The sequence below is a fragment of the Rhinolophus sinicus genome, linkage group LG17 (genome assembly GCF_036562045.2).
Source record: "Rhinolophus sinicus isolate RSC01 linkage group LG17, ASM3656204v1, whole genome shotgun sequence".
Lineage (NCBI taxonomy): Eukaryota > Metazoa > Chordata > Mammalia > Chiroptera > Rhinolophidae > Rhinolophus > Rhinolophus sinicus.
This window is the reverse complement of record NC_133766.1, coordinates 9,650,956-9,671,394: the sequence shown is the minus strand read 5'-3', so window position 1 is coordinate 9,671,394 and position 20,439 is coordinate 9,650,956. Positions and strand designations below refer to the sequence as shown.

The 20,439-nt window shown below is 39.6% G+C and overlaps 1 protein-coding gene across 5 annotated transcripts in view; it reads left to right on the top strand.

Annotated features, from left to right (window-relative positions):
• The first annotated feature begins 933 nt into the window (after positions 1-933).
• The window catches only part of ABL2 (ABL proto-oncogene 2, non-receptor tyrosine kinase), an 88,668-nt gene continuing 69,162 nt past the window's right edge, over positions 934-20,439 (top strand). For 3 of the 5 annotated variants that reach the window (XR_012492912.1, XM_019730356.2, XM_019730271.2), the window contains exon 1: positions 934-1,366. Coding sequence is in view for 3 of the 5 variants with exons in the window: in XM_019730356.2 (XP_019585915.1) it covers positions 1,210-1,366 (157 nt within the window). In the remaining 2 variants the exon portion in view is untranslated. The remainder of the gene's footprint in view (positions 1,367-20,439) is intronic. The other 2 variants (XM_019730065.2, XM_074322289.1) reach the window with 2 other exon arrangements.

The window sequence follows — 20,439 nt, the reverse complement described above, 5'->3', positions numbered from 1 at the left end:
CCCGGCATGACAGGGGATAAGTGAATATTTGCACATATATGTTTGTGTGTGCATGTATTAAAACACTTTACTGCTTGAGTTACTCTCCTTAGACTAATTGTTAAAGATGAGTAAGTTCTCATCTTTAACAAAGTTAAATTTCCTCCCTGCTCCTTTGTCGTCAGAAGACCTGACCCCGTGCACGGTATATAAAGCATGCCAGTAGGAAGATTAGCTTTACTGTCAAGCATGTAAGGGTAACAGAAACACACATGTGGTTAGATGGTAAAAGAGTTCAAGAGGAATTCATGGTAATGTAATCCGAGGAAGGGGGCCACATCGGCTTCTCTAGTGAGTCTGTAGAGTGCGGACAACTGAGGCGAGTGCAATTTAACATCATGAAATAACTTCAAAAAAATCAACAGTGAAATAATGATGTACCTCTCTACGATCTTCATGCGTATTTTGTATAATTTTGACTGTAGGCCTGCTGCTGAAAACGGTGTTTAAAGGGATTCTCCTCAGCGTTTTAGGGCTCCTCACCTGGATGGCGAGCACCATGTCTTGTCCTTTTCTGTCCCAGCTGTGGCTGCTAATAAGCTGTGCACCTGGAGCGCCTTGCTGGACTGATTGATTTGACAGATGGAGGTGGGACAGGGAGGGCTTTGGATCCACCCACCCCAAAAGGCGGTAGCGTGTGGAGCCGAACGTGGGAGGGAGCGGCTAAGGCGGATTCAAACGTGGGAGGCCGAAGTGCCCGGAAGGGACCGCGGGGCCGAAAGACCCGACGCAGGGGTGGACGTGCCAACGAGGTGGGCACTGGGGGCCCCACCCCGCGTGGAGGCGGGGGCGGTGCGCGCGGGGCGGGGCCGGGGGGCGGGGCCGCCGGGAAGCCCTCCCCCCGATAGCGGAGGTGACTGGTCGGGTGGGGGGCGGGAGACGCTCTGTCCCACGCTCTCCCAGTGCTCGGTGGTTTAAAGATGGCGGCGGCGGCGTTGGGGGCGCGGAGCCGCGGGAGGGGGAGGGAAAAGGAGGATCTGTGAGTCGCCGAGAGGCAGCGCGGCGGCTGCTGTGAGGAGTGCGGGTGCGGAGCCACGGGTGGCCGCGCCGGTCAGGGCCGGGGCCTGGACTGGGAGGGGGAAGCCGGAGCAGCGCCAGGAGCCCGAAGCCGGAGCAGAGGAGGAATGTGACCGGGGGTCGGCGGGGGCGCGGGAGTACGCGAGCACAGGGATGGGGCAGCAGGTGGGCCGCGTCGGGGAGGCTCCGGGGCTCCAGCAGGCGCAACCCCGCGGGCTGCGGGGCAGCAGTGCAGCCAGGCCCTCCGGCCGCAGGCGGGACCTGGCGGGGCGCACCACGGAGGCCGGCTTCAATATCTTCACCCAGCATGGTGAGTGTGTCCGGGAGCCGGCACGAGGGTGTCGGGGAGACCGGGGGTGGGGTCGCGGCGGGCCGGGAGGCAGACAGGCAGACCTAGGGGGTCGAGCAGGGGAAGGGTGCCCGAGAGTGGGGGCGGAATCGGCTGCCATCTGGGCCAGTCACGGGAGGCGAGTCTCACCCCTCCCCCCTACCGTCTCCAGCCTGGCTGGCAGCTCCCGGGGGCGGAGAAGGAAGGAGAAGTGGTCTTAGGGACGGTGGATGGACTGTCCTCTACCCTGGGACCGGACTGTGCGGCTTGAGGAGGACGGTGGATAGAATCGCCCGGAGAGGGAAGGATGAAGGGAGGTGTGAGTTCAGTCTAGGAGGTGATAGTCGAAATCGGTCGGTAGCGAGGGGAACGTGAGTTTGCCTCAAGGGATTGGGAACTAGGAACTGAATCTCAGGAGGCAGTGGCGTATAAAGTATATTTGTAAGTCAGGCGATGAGCAGTGTCAGCACTCTTGATTTTTTTTTTTCCCCCCCAAACTGGAAATGAAGGGCTTTGCCAAATCATTCGCTGTTCTCTCTAGATCTAGTCGGACACAATTCTGAGATGGCTGGTAGGGGTTAGAGGTTGGTGGGCATGGTTAGGACTCTGGATAGGAACAGGAGTTTTTCTTCTTTCTGTGTGTGCATGTATATACATCCGTGCGCCTCTCTGTAGTCTGGAACCTATTAGTTTGGCTGCATTATCAAGGTAATTTTAGAATAGTTGTCTCCAAACTCTTTTGATAGTACACTTATATCTTTTCCTGCAGCCCAGTGGATCCTTGCACTTCCTCTGAGCTGCATCCACGTCACGTTTGAGACCGCTTTTCTTGGGGAAGAAAGAGTGGAGAAGGGGGAAAAACAAAATTGACCTTCTTGGGGTTGAGATATCCTAAGGCCTAAAGATAGAAGAGAGAGATGTGAATTCTGTCTAAAGGATTGGATAGTTGAGGTTGGAGAGGCATTTCTGTATGAAGAGACATCTCGAAAATAATAAAGGGTAAAAGAGACAGGGTATTCTATACTGCACAGTGTAGGGAAGAGGAGGAAGAAACGGAGTTTGGAGGAAGTAATGCAAAGGAGCTGTGTCTACTGGGGGGTTGTATCAGAGAGTTCTGAGTTTGGACTTGGTGAAGAAGCTGAGTTGTTTCTTGTTGGAGGTATTAAGTGATTTGGGGCTATTCAGGAATTACACTTCTGTTAAAGAGGTGAGTGAGCTTCTCTTCCAGGTATATGAACATTTTATGAAGGCGCTATATGACTTAATCTTTATTGAAATCACTTCCTAAAACACAGGAGGAAAGAGTGGGTGAGTAGTGAACAGTTTTCAGGGAAGAAATCATCCAAGTAGCTTTGCTTTGTGGAAAGTGTTAGTGTGCGTTTAATTTGGCCCAGAAGGCTACAGTGATCCTGTTCCTCTAGCACCTTATTCAGGACATAAGATTTTCAGAGAAGGAGGAGGTCATGAAGAATGGAATAGGAAGAGGTTTCGAAGGATAGATAGGATTTGGATCTATGGAGCAAGAAAAGAAGGCAGACTGGGCAGGAGAAACAACTTGAGCATGGGCAGTAAGAATGAACATTATTTGTTGATGGGATAGAGAGGATTCATCTGTCAGGAGTGAAGTAAATCCCCCAGGAGTTACTCGTAGAGCAAAAATTGCCAAGAATCAAATTCTGGTCTTCGCTTCACCTGGTTGGGTGACTTAGTCACCATCTTTGGGTTTGTTTATCTGTAAAATCTGGACTAGATAATCTCTAAGGTACCTTCTCACTCTTAAGATTTTGATTTTAATTGAGAAGTGGTAGGAAGAAAACTTTGAATACGATGGATGGGCCTGGCTTATGGAAAATGTGGCAGAAGAGTTTATTGACAGTTTACTTGATCAGCTAGTTTATAGGATACAGCAACAAACCCAGGTATGAAATGCTGAAAGACTGGCCTTGAGTGGAGGCAGTGGAAATAGGGGTACGTTTGAGACATAGTTCACTCATTTAGCAAATAAAAGTGTTTTGAGCACCTATTATGTACTGGGCTCTGGGGATGTTGCTGTGAATATAAGGGAGTCCCTGTCCTCGTGGAACTTAAAGGACTTCATGATTTGATGTAGAGGGTGACAGAAGAGAGATTGGAGTACTTATTAAGGGCATGAACTCTGGAGCCATTCTACCTGGATTTGAAACCTAGCTCAGCTGCTTATTATCTCTGTGACCTTTGCCAAGCTGTTTTTTGTGTCTTGGATTCCACACTTGTAAAATGGGAATAATAAAAGTAGTAATAATAGTATCTAGATTTAATAAGTTAATAATATACGCGAGGCACTTGGAGTAGTGCCTGGCACATAGTTAAGAGCTAAACATTCGTACGTGTTACTACGATGATTAAAAATAGGGATCAGTCTAGGACTGTAATGTTTTGAAATTGGCTGATATGATTATGCTATTGACAAGTTTGGAAGTTAGAAGCTGATGGAAGGATGGGAACAGGGTAAGTTTGTTGCCAAAGGCTAGTATGAAAAGAATGGAATTAGCAAATAATATAGGAAATGGAGGTGAAGTGAGTACTGTTTGTAGACAGATGGGTGTTTATGAACTTTTTGATCAGAGTTGCTCAACCTTGGCAGTATGACATTTTGGGATGGATAATTTGTTGGGGCGGGGGGGGGGGGCTGCCCTTTGCTTTGTAATATGTTTAGCAGCATCCCTGGCCTCTACCCACGAGATACCAGTAGCATCCCTCTATGGCAACAACCCCCCACCCCAGTTACCAGAAATGTTTCCAGGCATTGCTAAATGTCCCCGCTGGGCAGGGGGAAGCAAAATTGCCCCTCCTTAAGAACCACTGCTTAGAGAGAAAGATGTGGTAGATTCTCAATTGAATGAACAAATGAATTAGATTCAGAAGCTCCTCCGTGGACTTACATCATTTGACATTTACACACAAATTCTAGTGTACCGATTGCTGTTTTGAGTTTCAGTATTGAGGTTTTAGGATATAATTTCATATATGAAAGTTAGGTCTGACAGGCTGTTGAGTTTACATGTAGGTTTAAATGTAGATCAAATATTGTATGTAGTTCATCAGTAAAAATGTACATGTGTTATAGAAATGGTTTATCAGAGGCCATGATTTTTCTTCTGTAGAAAGGGTATCATTGAAAATGAGAATGGTATTTTTTTGTTAATATATGGGTAAGTTGTTAAATAATTTGTCTTGCTAAAAGTAATTTTTGTGAATGTAATTTAGAAGAAATAAAAATAATTGGGCTGTTTTTAGTATGAAAGGGGTAAGTACTTTGTGACTTTTCTTAACTCTGCCATTGAACCTGTTTCTAACTAGTAATCTAGGTTAAATACCTTTATTGTTAATATCTGACATACCTCTCAACAGTTGAGTGATTTCACTCCAACTTCTCTCATTTGCTGAAAATACCATTAGAAGTTAACTTTAAATTGTGAAGTTTTGAATAATAGAAAGTTTCTTTTAAACTCATCACTTTGAGTGATCTGATTTATTTATTTTTGGATCAATAGTTCGTGTTTTAGTCTTTGCAGAATGAAAGATGTAGGCACCCCAGGTTGGAAATGATGCTGTAGAAAAGAACAGGAAGGCTGTTGCAAGGGAATTGTAATTATGATGACCTAGTATCGTGGTCACTGATTCTTATGAGAACTAAACTTTTAAGAAATCAGCTGTTAGATTTTTATTAACCTCAAGTCTACATAAGTTACAGGTATATAGCTGTTTCTGTACTTTTAGCGGAAGTACAGAAGTTGTGATACAGATGCTGTTATCACAGCCCAGTTGACAGTAGGTCTTAGGTAAATTACGAAGTCTGAAGTTTCTCCTTAGGGTCTTCAGCATACTTTAAAAAGAAAACAAAAGCCAAACAAAAGAAAAACCAGCATCTTGTCCCTTCCAGCCTCCATTCTGTTTTGTTTCTCCTATTCATTTTCTTTATCAAAATCGGGAGTGATGATAAATTTATATTTGTGTAGGTTGTTTTTTTTTAATAGTTTATGAAGACCTTTTAATGCCTTTATCTCATGTGGTCTTTTACTGCAGCTCTGAAACAGATGGGGGCAGGTATTAATCCTCCTGTTTTATAGATGAAGGGTTAAGAGAATTAAATGACTTCCCAAGGTCACATAGCTGTTAACACGTTGCTTACGGATCACGAGAATCTTCGTTTTTTCTGAGCCATGCGTTCAGGACGGATAATGAGAATTTCAAAAGATTGGGCAGAGAGCAGTGAGAGGCCAAGACAGGGAGGTGAGATGAGTGGCGATAGGGAACCAGCTGTGAAAGTGCCTATGCAGCGGGCCCCCAAGGAAGACAATCCGGCCAGGCTCTCGGGAGATTTGGCCACGCATCATCTGGAGCCCATAGTGGGAAGAGGAAAGAAAAAATATCACACACGGGTGTGTAAAGTGTGCACATCAAAAAAAGTGAGAAGTGAAACTCGGTACATATGCGATTTTTGCCGTGTCCCACTGCACAAAGGAAGCTGCTTTCTGCAGTATCACACCAGGAGGGATTACTGACATCATAGGTGAGTAAATCCTAAAAAATTCCATAGTAAAATAATAAATGACATAGAAGCATTTACGCTTTAAAGAGAAGAGTGCATTTTAAAGTAGTTTCTTTTAAAAACCTGCCAGAACAGAGGGGTATGAGGGCAACGTGTTAAGTTCTGGAACTGAAACCCAAGCCTTTTCCTCCAAATCTTGGCGTAGTGTAGAGCTTTAGGGAACATGAGTTTTCAAATTAGATAGAGTTGGATTTAAATCCTGCCTAGTATCTGACATTAGTCAATGGTGTACAACGCCCACCTCAGCAGATGGCTGAATTAAATAATAAAATTATGTAAGGCTCCTAACGAAAGTGCCAGGCAGTAAGTACTCAATAAATAGCACTTTTGTTGTTATTTACCTCAAGATGTTTTGTGAACTATCTAAAACATTGCTATTGTCAACATGATGGCATGATAAAGTGTAGAATTGTCATAGCCTTTACATGTTAAGTCTCCGCTTTCTCTAAGACTCTGTTTTCCTCTCAAGTGACTTGATTATTAAAGGACTTCTAGAAAGCAACAAAAAGGTAGGGAAATCGTGGGAGTCTGAAATCACATTCAGCCTGAAGGTGAATATTCTCTGATGATAATTTGTCTTAGGGGCTGGGTGGCAGTTAGAGGACACACAGTCAGTCCGTGGTTCTTTTTCACTGTCTCCATATGGATGTTTTTTCTTCCTTCAGAGAGGCTGAAACTGAAATACAGGCCAATGCAAATAACTAAAGTTTAGGTAGAGATTTCATTCTAATCTGGCACATTTGTTGTCAGTTAATATTTAATGACTTTTTATATTGTAATCTCCTTCATCTGACATCCTTTAGACCTTTTTGTGCCTCCCTGTATTATTTTTAACTTTGGTTATAAAGTTTCTTGTTAAAAGCTTATTTTAGTAGAAATTTTATATTCTCTCTTTTTTTTTTTAATTTTTATTGGGGAACACTGTGTTTGTCCAGGGCCCATCAGCTCCAAGTCGTCCTTCAATCTAGTTGTGGAGGGCGCAGCTCACTGGCCCATGTGGGAATCAAACCGGCAACCCTGTTCAGAGCTCGCGCTCTAACCAACTGAGCCATCCGGCCGCCCTAGAAATTTTATATTCTTGATTTTGAGTTAAATGGGTTTTTTCTCGTACTATGGATATGAGATTTCAAAATACTTCAGAATGTTAACCACATCATCCTTAACAGATTTCTTCTGGGGTAGATAAATTTGGAGTTTCACTATAGGCACTTCAACAAAGCATAGAGAACAGCTGTTCTCAAACTTTAGTGTGGAGAGTGCGTTAAAACAGATTGCTGGGTCCCACCCCAGAGTTTCTGTTTCAGGTGGGATTCAAACATTTGCATTTCTGACAAATTTCCAGGTGTGCTGATGCAGTTGGTTGGGGGCCACACTTTGAGAACCACTGGTCACATGAGATTAAGAAGAGTAATAAATCAAAGGTAATTCAAAGACTGTCAGTTGTGTCAGAAAACATATGTATTAACTATCTTCTTAACACGTTGCGTACGGATCACGAGAATCTTCACGAGGGATTTAAACCCCGCCGTATGCAATGTGTTAAAACAGGTTCAAAAGTCCATTTGTCCCAAGGGTAGTGTTCCCATGCAAGTGTCCCTTGTCTTATGTCACCTTTTGGTGGCAGGAAGGAGGGTAACTTTTCACTTTGGCCTCAACATTTCTTTTTATCTCTAAAGGTTCATATATTGAAGGTCTGTTGAGAGATACTTTTGAGAGAATCTTGAATATCAGGGGAAAGGGAAGTAAGGCACCTAGGGTTCTGCCGACAGACTTAGGGTAGGCCTCAGTTCTTGGAAGAAGGAAGAAATAATTGCCACCTATTGAGTGCTGTGGGTCAGGCATGTTCTAAGTACTTAACACCCCTTTTTTCGTTTAAACCCCATCAAACCCTACTTGCCCAAATTGAAAAAGATTAGAGACCAGAGAAGTTGGGATGCCAAATGATTGTGTTGTTTGGTAAATGATGGTGCCTAGTTACCTTTTGGGGGTATGTGTAAGTACGTATGTGCGTGAGTGTGTGCAAAGATTTTCAGGCTTTTTGACCTAGTTTTCAGAATGGTAGGCCAGGGATAGATCTGTACACTCTGTGTATTCAGACTTAGATGTTGTGGTCTAACGAAGGGAGCAGTGGGCACTCAATACTATTTGGAATCACATGGTAACATTGAACTACTGTCTTAAGCTCTAGGCTGAGTGTTACTAATATTTATGTAAAGGCTTTTATATTTTCCCTCCTCTGTTGTAGATTATAGCTCTCCTTCTGTTTGCTTTTTAGAAGATTTAACAGATATCAGGGATAGTATATTGGACTACTATAAGAAGATGAATGTACGTTTCTCTATAAGGGTGGAAGAGTATAAAATATTAGCTATAGTATATACTCTCTAATTTGTAGTTGATTTATCGGACGATCCTGGTAGAGGGTCTTTAGAAAACCACTGACTGATGATATTGGGTACCAATTGCATAAATATTTGTGTAAATGACTCTTGGATTCTAAGATACTAGGTTGTAAGAATTGATTTCTTTACCTGTATCCTTCAAATATAGTTCCTGCCACATAGTAGGAGTGAGTAATTGCAGAATAATTGTGATTGGGAAACAATTTTTCTTATTTACTTTATGTCCTTTTATATATTTCTGTAATAGTTATTAGCAATTAAAAACATTTTAAATGACCAGGTCTGATTAGTAATAGTTTTACTTGATAAAACTGTGTAGGTAGCTATTTTTTCTCCATATCCAGATGTACATCCAGATGTATAGAATATCCAGATGTAGGAGCTTATATTCTAATGTGTTTTGAGACTAAACATAAATAATTTTTTTTGGGGGGGCATTAACTTATAGAATGCTAATGTTAAAAATGAAGTACTCCAATGATCTTGTGTTGGAATCTGTCTTGCCACTTAAAGTGATATATTTCATTTTATTATTGCAATATGCAACTTATACAGACCTTTTTTTTCCTTTTTAGGTAAGATAGCAGAATTAAAAAAAAAAATTATCTTAACTCTCCAGAGTATTTTTTATGTTCTTTATTCATTTATTCTACAGTAATTACCTATATTAATGTCTCAGAGAATTTTTAGGTAGAATTTAGATAGAACGACTGTCCGAAAGAATGATGCTGCTTAAATAGATGTTGGTGAGCATGCTCATGAGACAGCTAAAAAAACTGGCCTTGTGTTGTGTGTCTGTGAGAGTGGCAGCGTGATATATTGTACAGTAACTCTTGGTTACTAATCTCTGCCTTTTTGGTTTGAGTATATAATTTTCATCTGTAAATTTGTGCTCATTATACTAATTATAATTAGAAAAAATTCTCAATTTGTTTTCGATTGAACTTTGACTCAAATAAGTGTATCGATTAATACACATTAAATCTAATGCTGTGCCAAATTTAATTTTGGTTGCTTAAAAAAATGAGAACTATTCTTTCTGGGTGCTAGAAATGTGCTGAGTCTGTGGTGGTGGTACTGCCGGCTCCTCCGCAGTGAACTCTGCCAGGATTGGCTTTTGATCCAGCAGAACACAAAGCTCAGCCGGCCCAGGCAATTTATATTCCCTGGTTTGCTTTCCTAGGAGAAGGGAGTGTTTAGAACCTTTTCACTTGATGTGGTCAAGGTCAAAGAAAATGTTCTGTGGCTTAATGTAATATACAGTGTGTACACATACAATTTTGTTAACATGTTCCTCTCGCTCTGCTAATTCCAGCAAATTGAAGTAACAATACTGAGTTAGGACTAAAGATTGCCACTTAGTATTTTGTGGTTCCAGATAATTACTAAGAAAACATTTTCCTAAAACTAGCAGTACTAACAAGCACAATTGGTATCAGCCATCTGTTTCTTATAGGAAAGAAAGGTTGAAACATGAACCTTTTTGTTATAGTAGCTTTCTTTTATTTTTTAAATTTGCATTTTTTAATTGTCTAAAAATATATGAAGAGGTATCTCAATGTAAAAAACAACAACACCCAAAAACCCATTATAGAACCTTATAGACTAGACATAAAGGTCCCCTTTGATATTCCTACCCATGACCCATATTCCCTAATTAGAGGAAACTACTGTTCATGGTTCGATGTGTATTTTCCCAGAACTTTCTATGTATTTACCATATGTATTAGTGTGTTTATATTATCATTTCATAAATGGCATTATGCTATATGAATTTTTTTCCTCCCATATTCGTTTTTAGTTTTTAATGTCTGGAAGACCTTTTTGTGCCAGTATGTGTAGATTTCTCATTCTTTCAACAGCTTTATAGTATTTTATGCTCTAAATGTATATGTTAACCATTCTGTTTAGATATTAGTAATTTCCTTATTGATGAATATTTGTTTACACGATTAAAAAAGTTCTGTTTTGTATTTTTTCATATTACCAACTTGAACCTATCTGAAATTTTTATTTTATGTATATACATATATAATTTATTTGAAGTTGGAAGCCCCTTAATGCTTTTCTGTTGTACTAATTAGTGAATAGCTCATCAATTCCCACTGCTTTGAAGAGCCATATTTCTCATGTGTTAAATTCATATGTACACAGATCTTTTAAAAACTCTCCATGGTTCCATTCATCTTTATCTGTTCTTGCACCTCGTTAACATTTTAATTATAATAATGATAAGCTTAAAGTATATATGTTTATCTGGGTAGGTCCCCATTGTGTTCTTTTTCAAAATTTATTTGGATGTTACTGCACATTATATCTTCTAAAGGTCCTTAGGATCAGGTTGTTAAGATTTAGAAATCTTGATGGGATTTTGATAGTTAATGTATTGACTTATAGGTTAATTTGGGGTGAATTGACATCATTGCATTATTGTGTCCCTACATCTGAGAACATGGGGTCCCTTTGCCAGTCTCAGTCCTCTTTTATGTCCTTAAGTAAAAGAGTTTTCATTTTCTTCATATTATTTTTCGACATTTGTTGACCGGCTTATTTGTTGGCATTGTATAATTTTTGTAATTGTAAGTGTAATCTTTCTGCATTACATACCCCAGTTGCTTATTGCTAGCATTTAGGAAGACGAGTGATTTTTCTGTGTCAATCTTGGGTCTGGCTGCCTTACGGTACTCCTATTGCCCCTAGTAATTCTTCCTTTAATTCTCTTTCTAGGTAGGTAATCATGATTTCTGCAGTACTAACTTTCTACCAACATTCTTACTTTCTTAAAACCTGAGATTCCTAGAGAGCTTTTTAAAATGAGATTATTTTGGAAGAGTGTTTACACTATTATGACTGTTCGTCCTGATCACATTTGTGTGATACATAATGTACTGTAAGGCATTTGGTCGAAGGAGGCACGGTGGGGGTAGAGTGGGTTGTAGGGGAGACATCACCTGTCCTTGTTTCTTAATGAATTCTGGCCCTTGTGATTAGCCGTAGCCACGCGTTTTGTCCATGTACTTTCTATAAAATACCTAAAGTATATATGGTACATATTTCTAAAGTATACCTAACATAAATGTACACATGTATACACACAGAGATACGTATACTGTAGTATCTTAAGAGAAATTCTTCACTGGTATATTTTAATAGGGCAACTAGAGAAATTATTTCTCCACACTTTGCATAAAGGAATGTCACTATAAGTGGTTAGTGTCTACAAGAAAGCATACAGTTACCGATTAACTTATGTTTCTGCACTGAGGGGGATGTTAAGATATTAAATTAAGTCTGGTGACTATATTCCTAATGTTGATCATTCAGAGTCACAGGGCTCCATCAGTAGTTGGTGCAGCGAGGCTGGCCCAGAAACCAGAAGTGGAGGGCTGCTAGAAACTCAGGCAGTATTTGTTTTGTCTCTTGTTTTGGCTTCTGTTTGCTCACTTTATTCTTCTCTCTCAGGCATTCAATTCATATCCCACTTTCCAATTTTTTAAAAAATGTCTGCTCTAATCAGGGGACGGTCTATAGTAAACTCATTTCTTAGTCTCAGTTCCAAATTCCAGAGAGAGTCACTGTGTTGAGTGGTCCGATCACCTGTCACAGGGTTTCTTAACCTTTGTAATATTGGCATTTTGGGCTGAATGATTGCTGTGGGGCTGTCCTGTGCATTGCGGGATGTTTGGCGGCCTCTTTGGTCCCTACCAATTGAATGCCGGTAGCATTCACCTTCTTCTTGTGATAACCAAAAAAGGTTTCCAGATATTGCCAAAATCCCCCTGCAGGTAGTATCACCCAGCCCCGGTTGAGAACTCCTGACTTAGAATGTGTTTGGCTTCTGTGGGAGAAGGCCTGCTCAGGAGAGTCCTGTGAGACAGGCAGGGACGCAAAATGCCTGATAAGTATTTTCAGTGTTTGGTAGCGACTATAAATTTAACACTTTTTCATTATTGTTAGGTTTTCTTTTTAAAATAATTTTTTTGCATTTAAAATATTGGGGCATTAACATTTTCTGATTAGAATCTTCTGCTGGAGTTGTAGAGCTTGGCAGTTGTGGCCATTTCTCTGAATCTCTGAATTTCTCTGTCTTCTGCTGATTTGTTTTTTCTTTCCCGGGGGGGGGGGGGGGAGAGAGAGAGAGAGATGTTTTAAGATAAAATTTATGATTTTGGTAGCCAGACAGACATAGGTATAAAAATTTAGAGCTGGAAGAGACCTTAAAAATCATGTATTCTAATGCACTTGATTTACAGATAAACTAATGCTTAGAGAGAGATGAAAAGTTAGTCATGGACACACAGCTTGGTCGCAGAGTTTCCTGGGTTCTGTTTCCAGTTGTCTTTTGTTGATGCCTATTTTTTGCTTTTGGTAATATTATTTATATAATAATATTTGCTCAGCATTTATGTGCCAAACTCAATGCTACAAGTGTTGTCTTATTAAATCCTTGGGTACGAAATGATGAAAATGGGTCTCAAAATAAGACACGTCTAACTGAAAGTTGTGCCCTTTACCATTATGCTGTAATACGAGCGTAACATCGGGTGCTTGTGAGCTGTGCACTTTATTCTTCTATCTCATTTAATCCTGGAAACAAGCCTGGGAGCTGTCCTTCCTGGGTGTACAGATGAAGACGTTTAGCTCAGAGATTGTCTCCTACCTTAAGGCCACACAGCCAGTGGGAAGCGGAGTTTGACTTTGTTTAGTGGTTTTCCAATTCCCTGCTGCACCTGTGGGGAGATATCCTGCTCTGATGCTCCCCTGTCTTCCCAAAGCCTTCATGAGGATGCAATACAAGCAAAAACAAAACATAACATGTACAGTTCACTTTGTTAAAGATTAATAAATATCACTGGTTTTTGTTCATTTTGAGACTAGCCTTCATGTACTGTGTTTGTGCTTTTCTCACATATTTTTTCAAATTGAATTTAAAAGAAATAGTAATAAAAGAAAGCTAGGTAATTATTATTGCCAGGAAAATAATTTTTGGAAAAAACCGTATTTATGAGATTCCTGATCTACCAGGAGTGACATTGTGTTTGCTGCCTGATCTTGATGTAAACAAATTTTTTACACTTGCAATTCTTGAAGCATTTGGGTTTTCTAGTTGAGTGCTTTCAATTATAACATCAGTCAGAGCTGCAACCATTTATAAGCATGCTGTGAATAGCATGGTCTCTGGTGTTAGTTTAGACTCTGTCGGTTTAGATCCTGGACTGAGTTGATGATTTGAGTATCTTGACATAGGTATGAAATTTAGAGCCCTAAGAGACCTTAGAAATAATGTACTCCTGGGCAAGGTATTTATTTTTTATGTGTCTTTTTCCTCATCTAAAATTGTCATACTAATAGGACCTACCTCATAGCGTTGTGAGAATTAAATAATCATTACATGTAAAATTCCAAGAAGTGTGCATGGTAATTGGTAAGTACTCAAAAAGTGGTAGCTATTATTATTTTTTATGGTTGTTTTTCTAACATTTTTATTGGTGTATATACTTAAGTTTCAAAAGTTTTAAATGCATTTAAGAAACAATTATGACAATATTGAGATTGAGATAATTTTGAGACCTTAATACAAAGTGGTATATTGTTTTTAGGCTTGTTCTGTGCCTAGATTTAATTACCAGAGTTCGATATTTCTGGATGTATAGGTAAGTATAATGTATAGTTTTTTGTTTTTGGTATAGTTATCAGCATTCTGATTGTATATTTCTAGCACTTAGGTGAATTATAATATTTCTTCTTTTGTAAAGGAAACTTTGAAATCATCCTAAAATACCTTCTCGTTCATATAGATAGAAAAGCTAGTTGTAGGGCTCTTAAGAAAAAAACCCTCTCTCTCTCTCTCTCTCTCTCTCTCTCTCTCTCTCTGTATGTATGTGTGTGTGTGTGTATATGTGTATATAGCCATATATATATATGGCTAACTCCAGAAGGTGGTGGAAGGGAGTGTTATATGTGGGTACACTGGTGATCGTAACACGCCATGGGTAGAAATCATTGTACATCTGGGTCTCATGGAAACGGGGGCTGATAAGCCCTTAAGGCTGCATACTCCATCTTTCTCTTTCAGGAGCTGCAAGGTTTTGGCATCTTTTTTGCTCTGTACATCTGTTTTCCTTTCTTTCAGCCGGCTTTCTCCATTTCAGCTTATATATGGAGTCTGATGGCTGCTCAGCTTCTCTTATCATGACAATTCTCAGTATATTTCTTTGGTACTTATTCCTGCTGCTGAATGATTTAAAACTTAGATCCTTTGTTTATTTAATGAATGGTCAATACCTTTACATGGTTCAAAATTCAAATGGTACAGAAGTGTTTCTGCCACCTCCTTTCCCCTGGCCACTTAATTTTGGCAATCCAAATCCAGTTTCTTGTGTATATGTCTAGAGATGTACTATATACTTGTGTGTATATGCATGTCTATGCATGTCTATCCCCACTCTTTTTTTTTTTTTTTTAAGACCAATGGAAACATATTATATACATTGCTTTGCACCTTGCTTTTTTTTTTTTCTCCTCACTTTATTTATCTTGGAGATTCTTCTCCGTTAGTAAATGAAGATCTTGCTTTTTGGTTTTTAGAGAATGAATGTGTAGCATTTCATTGTATGGATGAATTATATATTAGGTTGTTTTCAAACAGTGGCAGTAAAAAACCTTATATGTATCATTTTAAACATGTGCTAGCATAGATATAAGCTAAATGCCTTACATTGGAATTGCTGACAGGATATAGGGAATTCCAAATCACCCTTTATTGACTAAACTATCTTTTATCTACCTTTTTGTAGCTAAAATCCTCTGTGCATTTGATTCTATTTCTGGATTTTCTGTTCTGTTTGTTGATTTGCCTAATTATGTGCCAGTATCACACTGTTTTAATTACTGTACTTTTGTAATGTGCAGTGTAGCACGGTGGTTAGGAATATTACAGACTTCTGTGCGAAACTGCCTTGCTCTGAGTCTTGTCCTAACCACTTCCTGAGCTGTGTGACCTCGGGCAGGTTACTCAGCAGCCCTGTGATTGTGTCCGTTCGTGTAGGATGGAGATAATAATGATACCTATTAACAGGGTTGGGATGAGGAGTGAACGCGTGAGTTAAGTGCTTAGGACAGTGCTTGACGTGTACTTAGTGCTATATCTTAGATTTCTATTCTTGTTGCTGTTCAGGAGGGCTAGTTCTTTAATTGCTCTTCTTTTTCAGAACATTCTTGATTGCTTAATTTTTAATATTAACTTTAGAATCAGTTGGTCTGTCTAGTTAGGATAGACTAAGTTATGGGCTGATAACAGCAGCTCCCCCCACCCCAATTTTAGTGGATTAACACATCAAAAGTCTGTCATTCACCCTACATGTTCTGTGTGTGTGTGTGTGTGTGTGTGTGTGTGTATTGGGGGTGGGGGCTTGGTGTGCGGGAGGTGGGGAGGGGCTATGCCCATCTTTTGTCACCCATAGAGCCAGGCTGACAGTCTGCCACCATCATTCTAGAATGTGGGGCAGTTGCAATTGCAGAGGGAAGAGAATGGTGAGTCAAGTACTAGTGGAAACTTTAAAAGCCAGAAGAGACATACGTCTCTTCCTTTTATATTTCATTGGCCCAGAACAGCCATATGGCCTACATCACGTCAAGACGATGAGAAGGTGGAGTTTCGTGTGTGCCTGGGAGGGCAGCTAGAAATATTTGATGGAGAGCAGTAATGACTACCATAGTTTGCACTGGTGGTCGCTAAATACTGGGTCGCTCTTTCTTTTTGTGTTATATGTAACACACTAAACCCCCACCCCCTTAGAAAGGAAACCCAAATTTCTATGTAGTAACCATATTGAGCTCAAACTCTAGAATCTGAGTGATACTCAGTCTGTTAGATTCAGAGGAAGTTCCTCTTAGTGCAGACAGCAGTGAATGAACAGATAAGTTATCATTGTATTAGCATCCTATTAGAATTTTATTTAAAAAGCATCCTATTGTTTTCTTAGGCCCCTTAGTGGGTGATGGGAGTGGCGCTATAAAGGGAATTTCCACTTGTAACTCTACTGTCTGTGGTGTTTGAATTTTTTTTTACACTGTTGTGTAAAGAGAAATATCTTAAGATAACCTGCCACTAAAGAATCCTTTATCTCCTATTCATACTAAATTAAATAGTATATAATCAGTGGCACAGCCAGAGGTGAAACGTAACATAGGACTAACCCACTGTGCTTTCCAGTATATCATGGTGCCCCTCTGAATGCATGGGCTTCTGTGGATAGCTTTCTAACAATAATACACATGTAGTTCTTTGCAATGAACATAGGAAAAAAGTTGTTTACTTTGAGGAGGATGGTCTTTGGGAAAATAATAGAAAGAGGAATGATCTAAGAAAGTCACCTTGAGAGGAGAACCTCCGTGAGGGGACAGTCTGTACTAATAGGGAGGGTGATGGTGCATATTACCTGCTTTCTAACTTGAAGATCTTTTCTGGAGTATTTAGTTTTATTTATTTTTGACCACTGAGTTTTAAGAGGACAGCTTGCAAAGCCAACAGAAGAATGGCCAAGTGTCAAATGTTTGTATTTTATATTATTGTTTGTCCAAGTGTAAAATGTTTATTAAACACAAAAATCTTGCTTTAAACTACAAAAAAGAGAAAAAAGCCATTTGTTTACTACTCTTTTCCTTCATTTCTTTAAAGGAAAAGGGAAAAAAATTGTCCTTATTATAAAAACAGAATATTTCATTATGGGAAAAAAGAACATAAGCAAAAAGTAAAACAAACCCAAAAACCTACCTTTCTATTTGGAGTCAACAATCATTAAAGTTGAGATGTGCATCCTTTTAAGCCCTCTTTCATGCATGTGCTTTGTATTGTTAACCAAAGTGTATACAAAGCAAACATGCAATTTTTTGTTGACTATCTTTTTTCACTTTACATGTTTTGAACCTTGTAAATTTTAAGGGAGAAAGGGGCTTTTGGGGGGCCTCTTTTTACAACTTTTGCATTTCTCACACTGTTTAACACTTATACTTTAGTCTTGTAATTTTTGTTGTTATTCCTGTTTCCTCAATTAGATTAAGTTCTTTGAAAGCTGTGCATATTCTTTCTGCTGAGCTCATAATAAGTTTATCTAAGGACAGGACATACATTAATGGAAGAGATTGCAGGAAAAAAGGAAGAAGACCTTTCAGCATTTATTTCAGGGTACAGATCAATCACTAATTCATTTAGAGTCCAGCATGGCTTAATTTGCTGATATAACCAAAAACTGAAAGTATTTATTTGTATACATCTATTTAAAATCCTCTTAAAAAAAAAACTGAACTGAAATTTTCTTGTGATGTTAACTTTTTATATGACCCTTTGAACAGAACATACTTAGTTGGAGGCATTAACTCTTGAAAATAAAAGTGTGGAGGAGGACAGCAAGGTTATATTCTATTCCTTTTAAAATGTCATGAGTTTAATTTCTTTCAAGAAGAAGGAAGCGTGGGTTTACTGTCTAGTTTTTAGGTGGTGATTTATAGAAGAATAGCACTCCCACAGTGTTAGCAGCCAATTTGTAAAAGTGTGTATTAACTGGTAATACGTAGAGATCTAATGGTACTGAGGCCCACTTTTTTCTTTAAAAAGTGTTAACAGGTATTGATTCGGTTACAGTATGGATGATCAGTAAGATCTATTAAATTGCATCAAATGACATTTATCCCAGGGTGCTAAGATTAAATTTTTACCATCTTTAAATCTTAAAAGGACTTTTTTTCACAGGTATTCTACTTAAGGAAAGATACAGAATTTAATCATTCCTTCGCGTATCTAGTGTATTTGTGGCTTGTAAAAGAGTTTTAAAAGTTGGGCATAAAGAGCTGATACATTACAAATAAACATAAACCCCAGGAAAGGAAATTTTACTTAAAATGACAGGAAATGGGGGCACATTTTGGACAGAAAACAGGGAATGCCAAAAACAAAACAAAACCAAATATGTTATTTCCAAAGGAAACATCTCAGTCGTGCAGAAAAGAGTTACCATTGGAAGCTTGAGATTGAAATCCTTATAGAATGGCCTTCTTACAAAGTTGGTCCTTGGCTGGTATCTGGGAACTTGGATTTTAGGAGGGTTCCCACCATTCCCAGAACTAAAAAGAGTAGCTGGCTCACCATGTCCAAACTGTACAAACCGCATAGCTTATTCTGAACACCTGCTTTCCTCCTGGGAATCTGGAATTTTGGTAGGCATTGGGTATCTGTGTGACTAGCCTCCAAGAAAAACCTTGGGTACTGAATCTTTAATGAGCTTATCCTCTAGACAGAATTTTATACGATAAAAAAATATGGTGAATGCTTCTGCCGAGTGCCATCCAGCAGAAAGGCAGGGATCTTCAATACAGGAAGTGGTGTGTGGAACCTTAGTGACAGTGCATGACAAGTTTCAACTTGTTCGGTGCAGTCAGTTGGGTGTGAGCTACGGTTGAGAGAAAGAAGATGTGTTTTAAAGTGTGCGGTAAATCATCATCATGACAACACTCCACGTCACACATCACTTCTGGTACAGCAATTTCTCTGAAATAAAACATTACAGCCTGTCCTCATCCACCTTATTGACCCAATCTGGTACCATGTGACTTCTAGCTCTTCCCCAAAGTCAAAACGATTCAGGATATCAAGGCAGCCACAGCAGCACAACTAGACACTCATGAAAGAGGACTTCCAGAATAGCTCAGAAAGTGGCAAGAATGATGGGATAAGTGTGTTCAAAGCGAGGGGGAGTATTGTGAGGTGGGTTAATGGTAGTGTGTCTTTTACTGTAATACATTGTTTAAATTTAAACATTCACGTATTTTGTGATCACACCTCATACATGTTGTTATAACTCCTTGCTGGAGAAGTTAAATGTGTCCTAGGTGACTCCCCTGGGAGAGGACTCTTGGAAGCTTGCACCTGGTTTCCTCTGGACTTTGCCCCGTGTACCTTTTCCCTTTATTGATTTTGCTTTGTATCCTTTTGCTTTCATAGATCATTACTATGAGTACAACTCTGCTGAGTCCTCTGAGTACCCCTCGGGAAGCACTGAACCTGGGGATGGTGTGAGGACACCCCAACACAACAGGGGGTCAGATAAATTGACAACTGGGATCCACAGTGCTAATTGAAAGCCTCTACATGGAAACATCCAATAGGCAGGTGTGATATTTTGGTTTCAGTTTTATCTAAATTGGGTAGTAGAAAGAACAAGTGAAACTAAAAGTTAGTTTGGAGTCTGTTGGAGAGACAAAAACTTCTTAATTTGTGACTGAGAAACTTCTAAGTTTCTATTTTTGTGAAACTGAATCTCGACGTCAGGCTATCACCTAAGGGTCTGTACTTTATAGAAATACACTATCCTGAAAGGAGAACGGAGAGTGAGACAACACATGTGACTCCAAGCACCATGCTGTAGAAAGTACACAGCTGTGGGAACTCGGCAGGTTTGGGTTGGAGTTCTGGTTTATTCTCTGTGTGATCGTTTGAACTTATACCTTATTATAAAATAAGGATGATAATGCCTGCTGTATAAGGTGGTTTGAGTATTAAATAAGGTAATTTATGTGAAGCTTCTACCACTGTGCCTTGCACCTACTGACTCACACATTGTTAGTATTCTTCTGCTGGTCAAGATGTAGAGAGAGAGGAGAAGTTTAAAGGGGAAAGAAGAGAGAAGGAAAACTTTGTTTCTCTTTCCCTTATTGGTCCTACATGAGGTTGCATAGGAAGGTTAGCGAGAAGAGAAAAACCAGTACGTTTTAGAAAATGGAATTTTAAATTTATCTCCAAAATCACCCAGTGGAACTTTACATAGTTTATTTTAAGAACTAAGAGTATCATAAGTACAAAGTCAAGAAGGGGCTAGGGGGAGGCATGGACACTTGATGAATGTCTTCTATACCTTTATGGTGAGGTTGTCATGAAATAGTTGACACTTGCATGTTAGTGAGTTTCAGTAACTGATTAAACACATCCAACCTCTATTCTCTCATCATGATACTTTCAAGTAACAATGGGACAATTTGGACTCATTTAAAGGCATGATATCCTATTA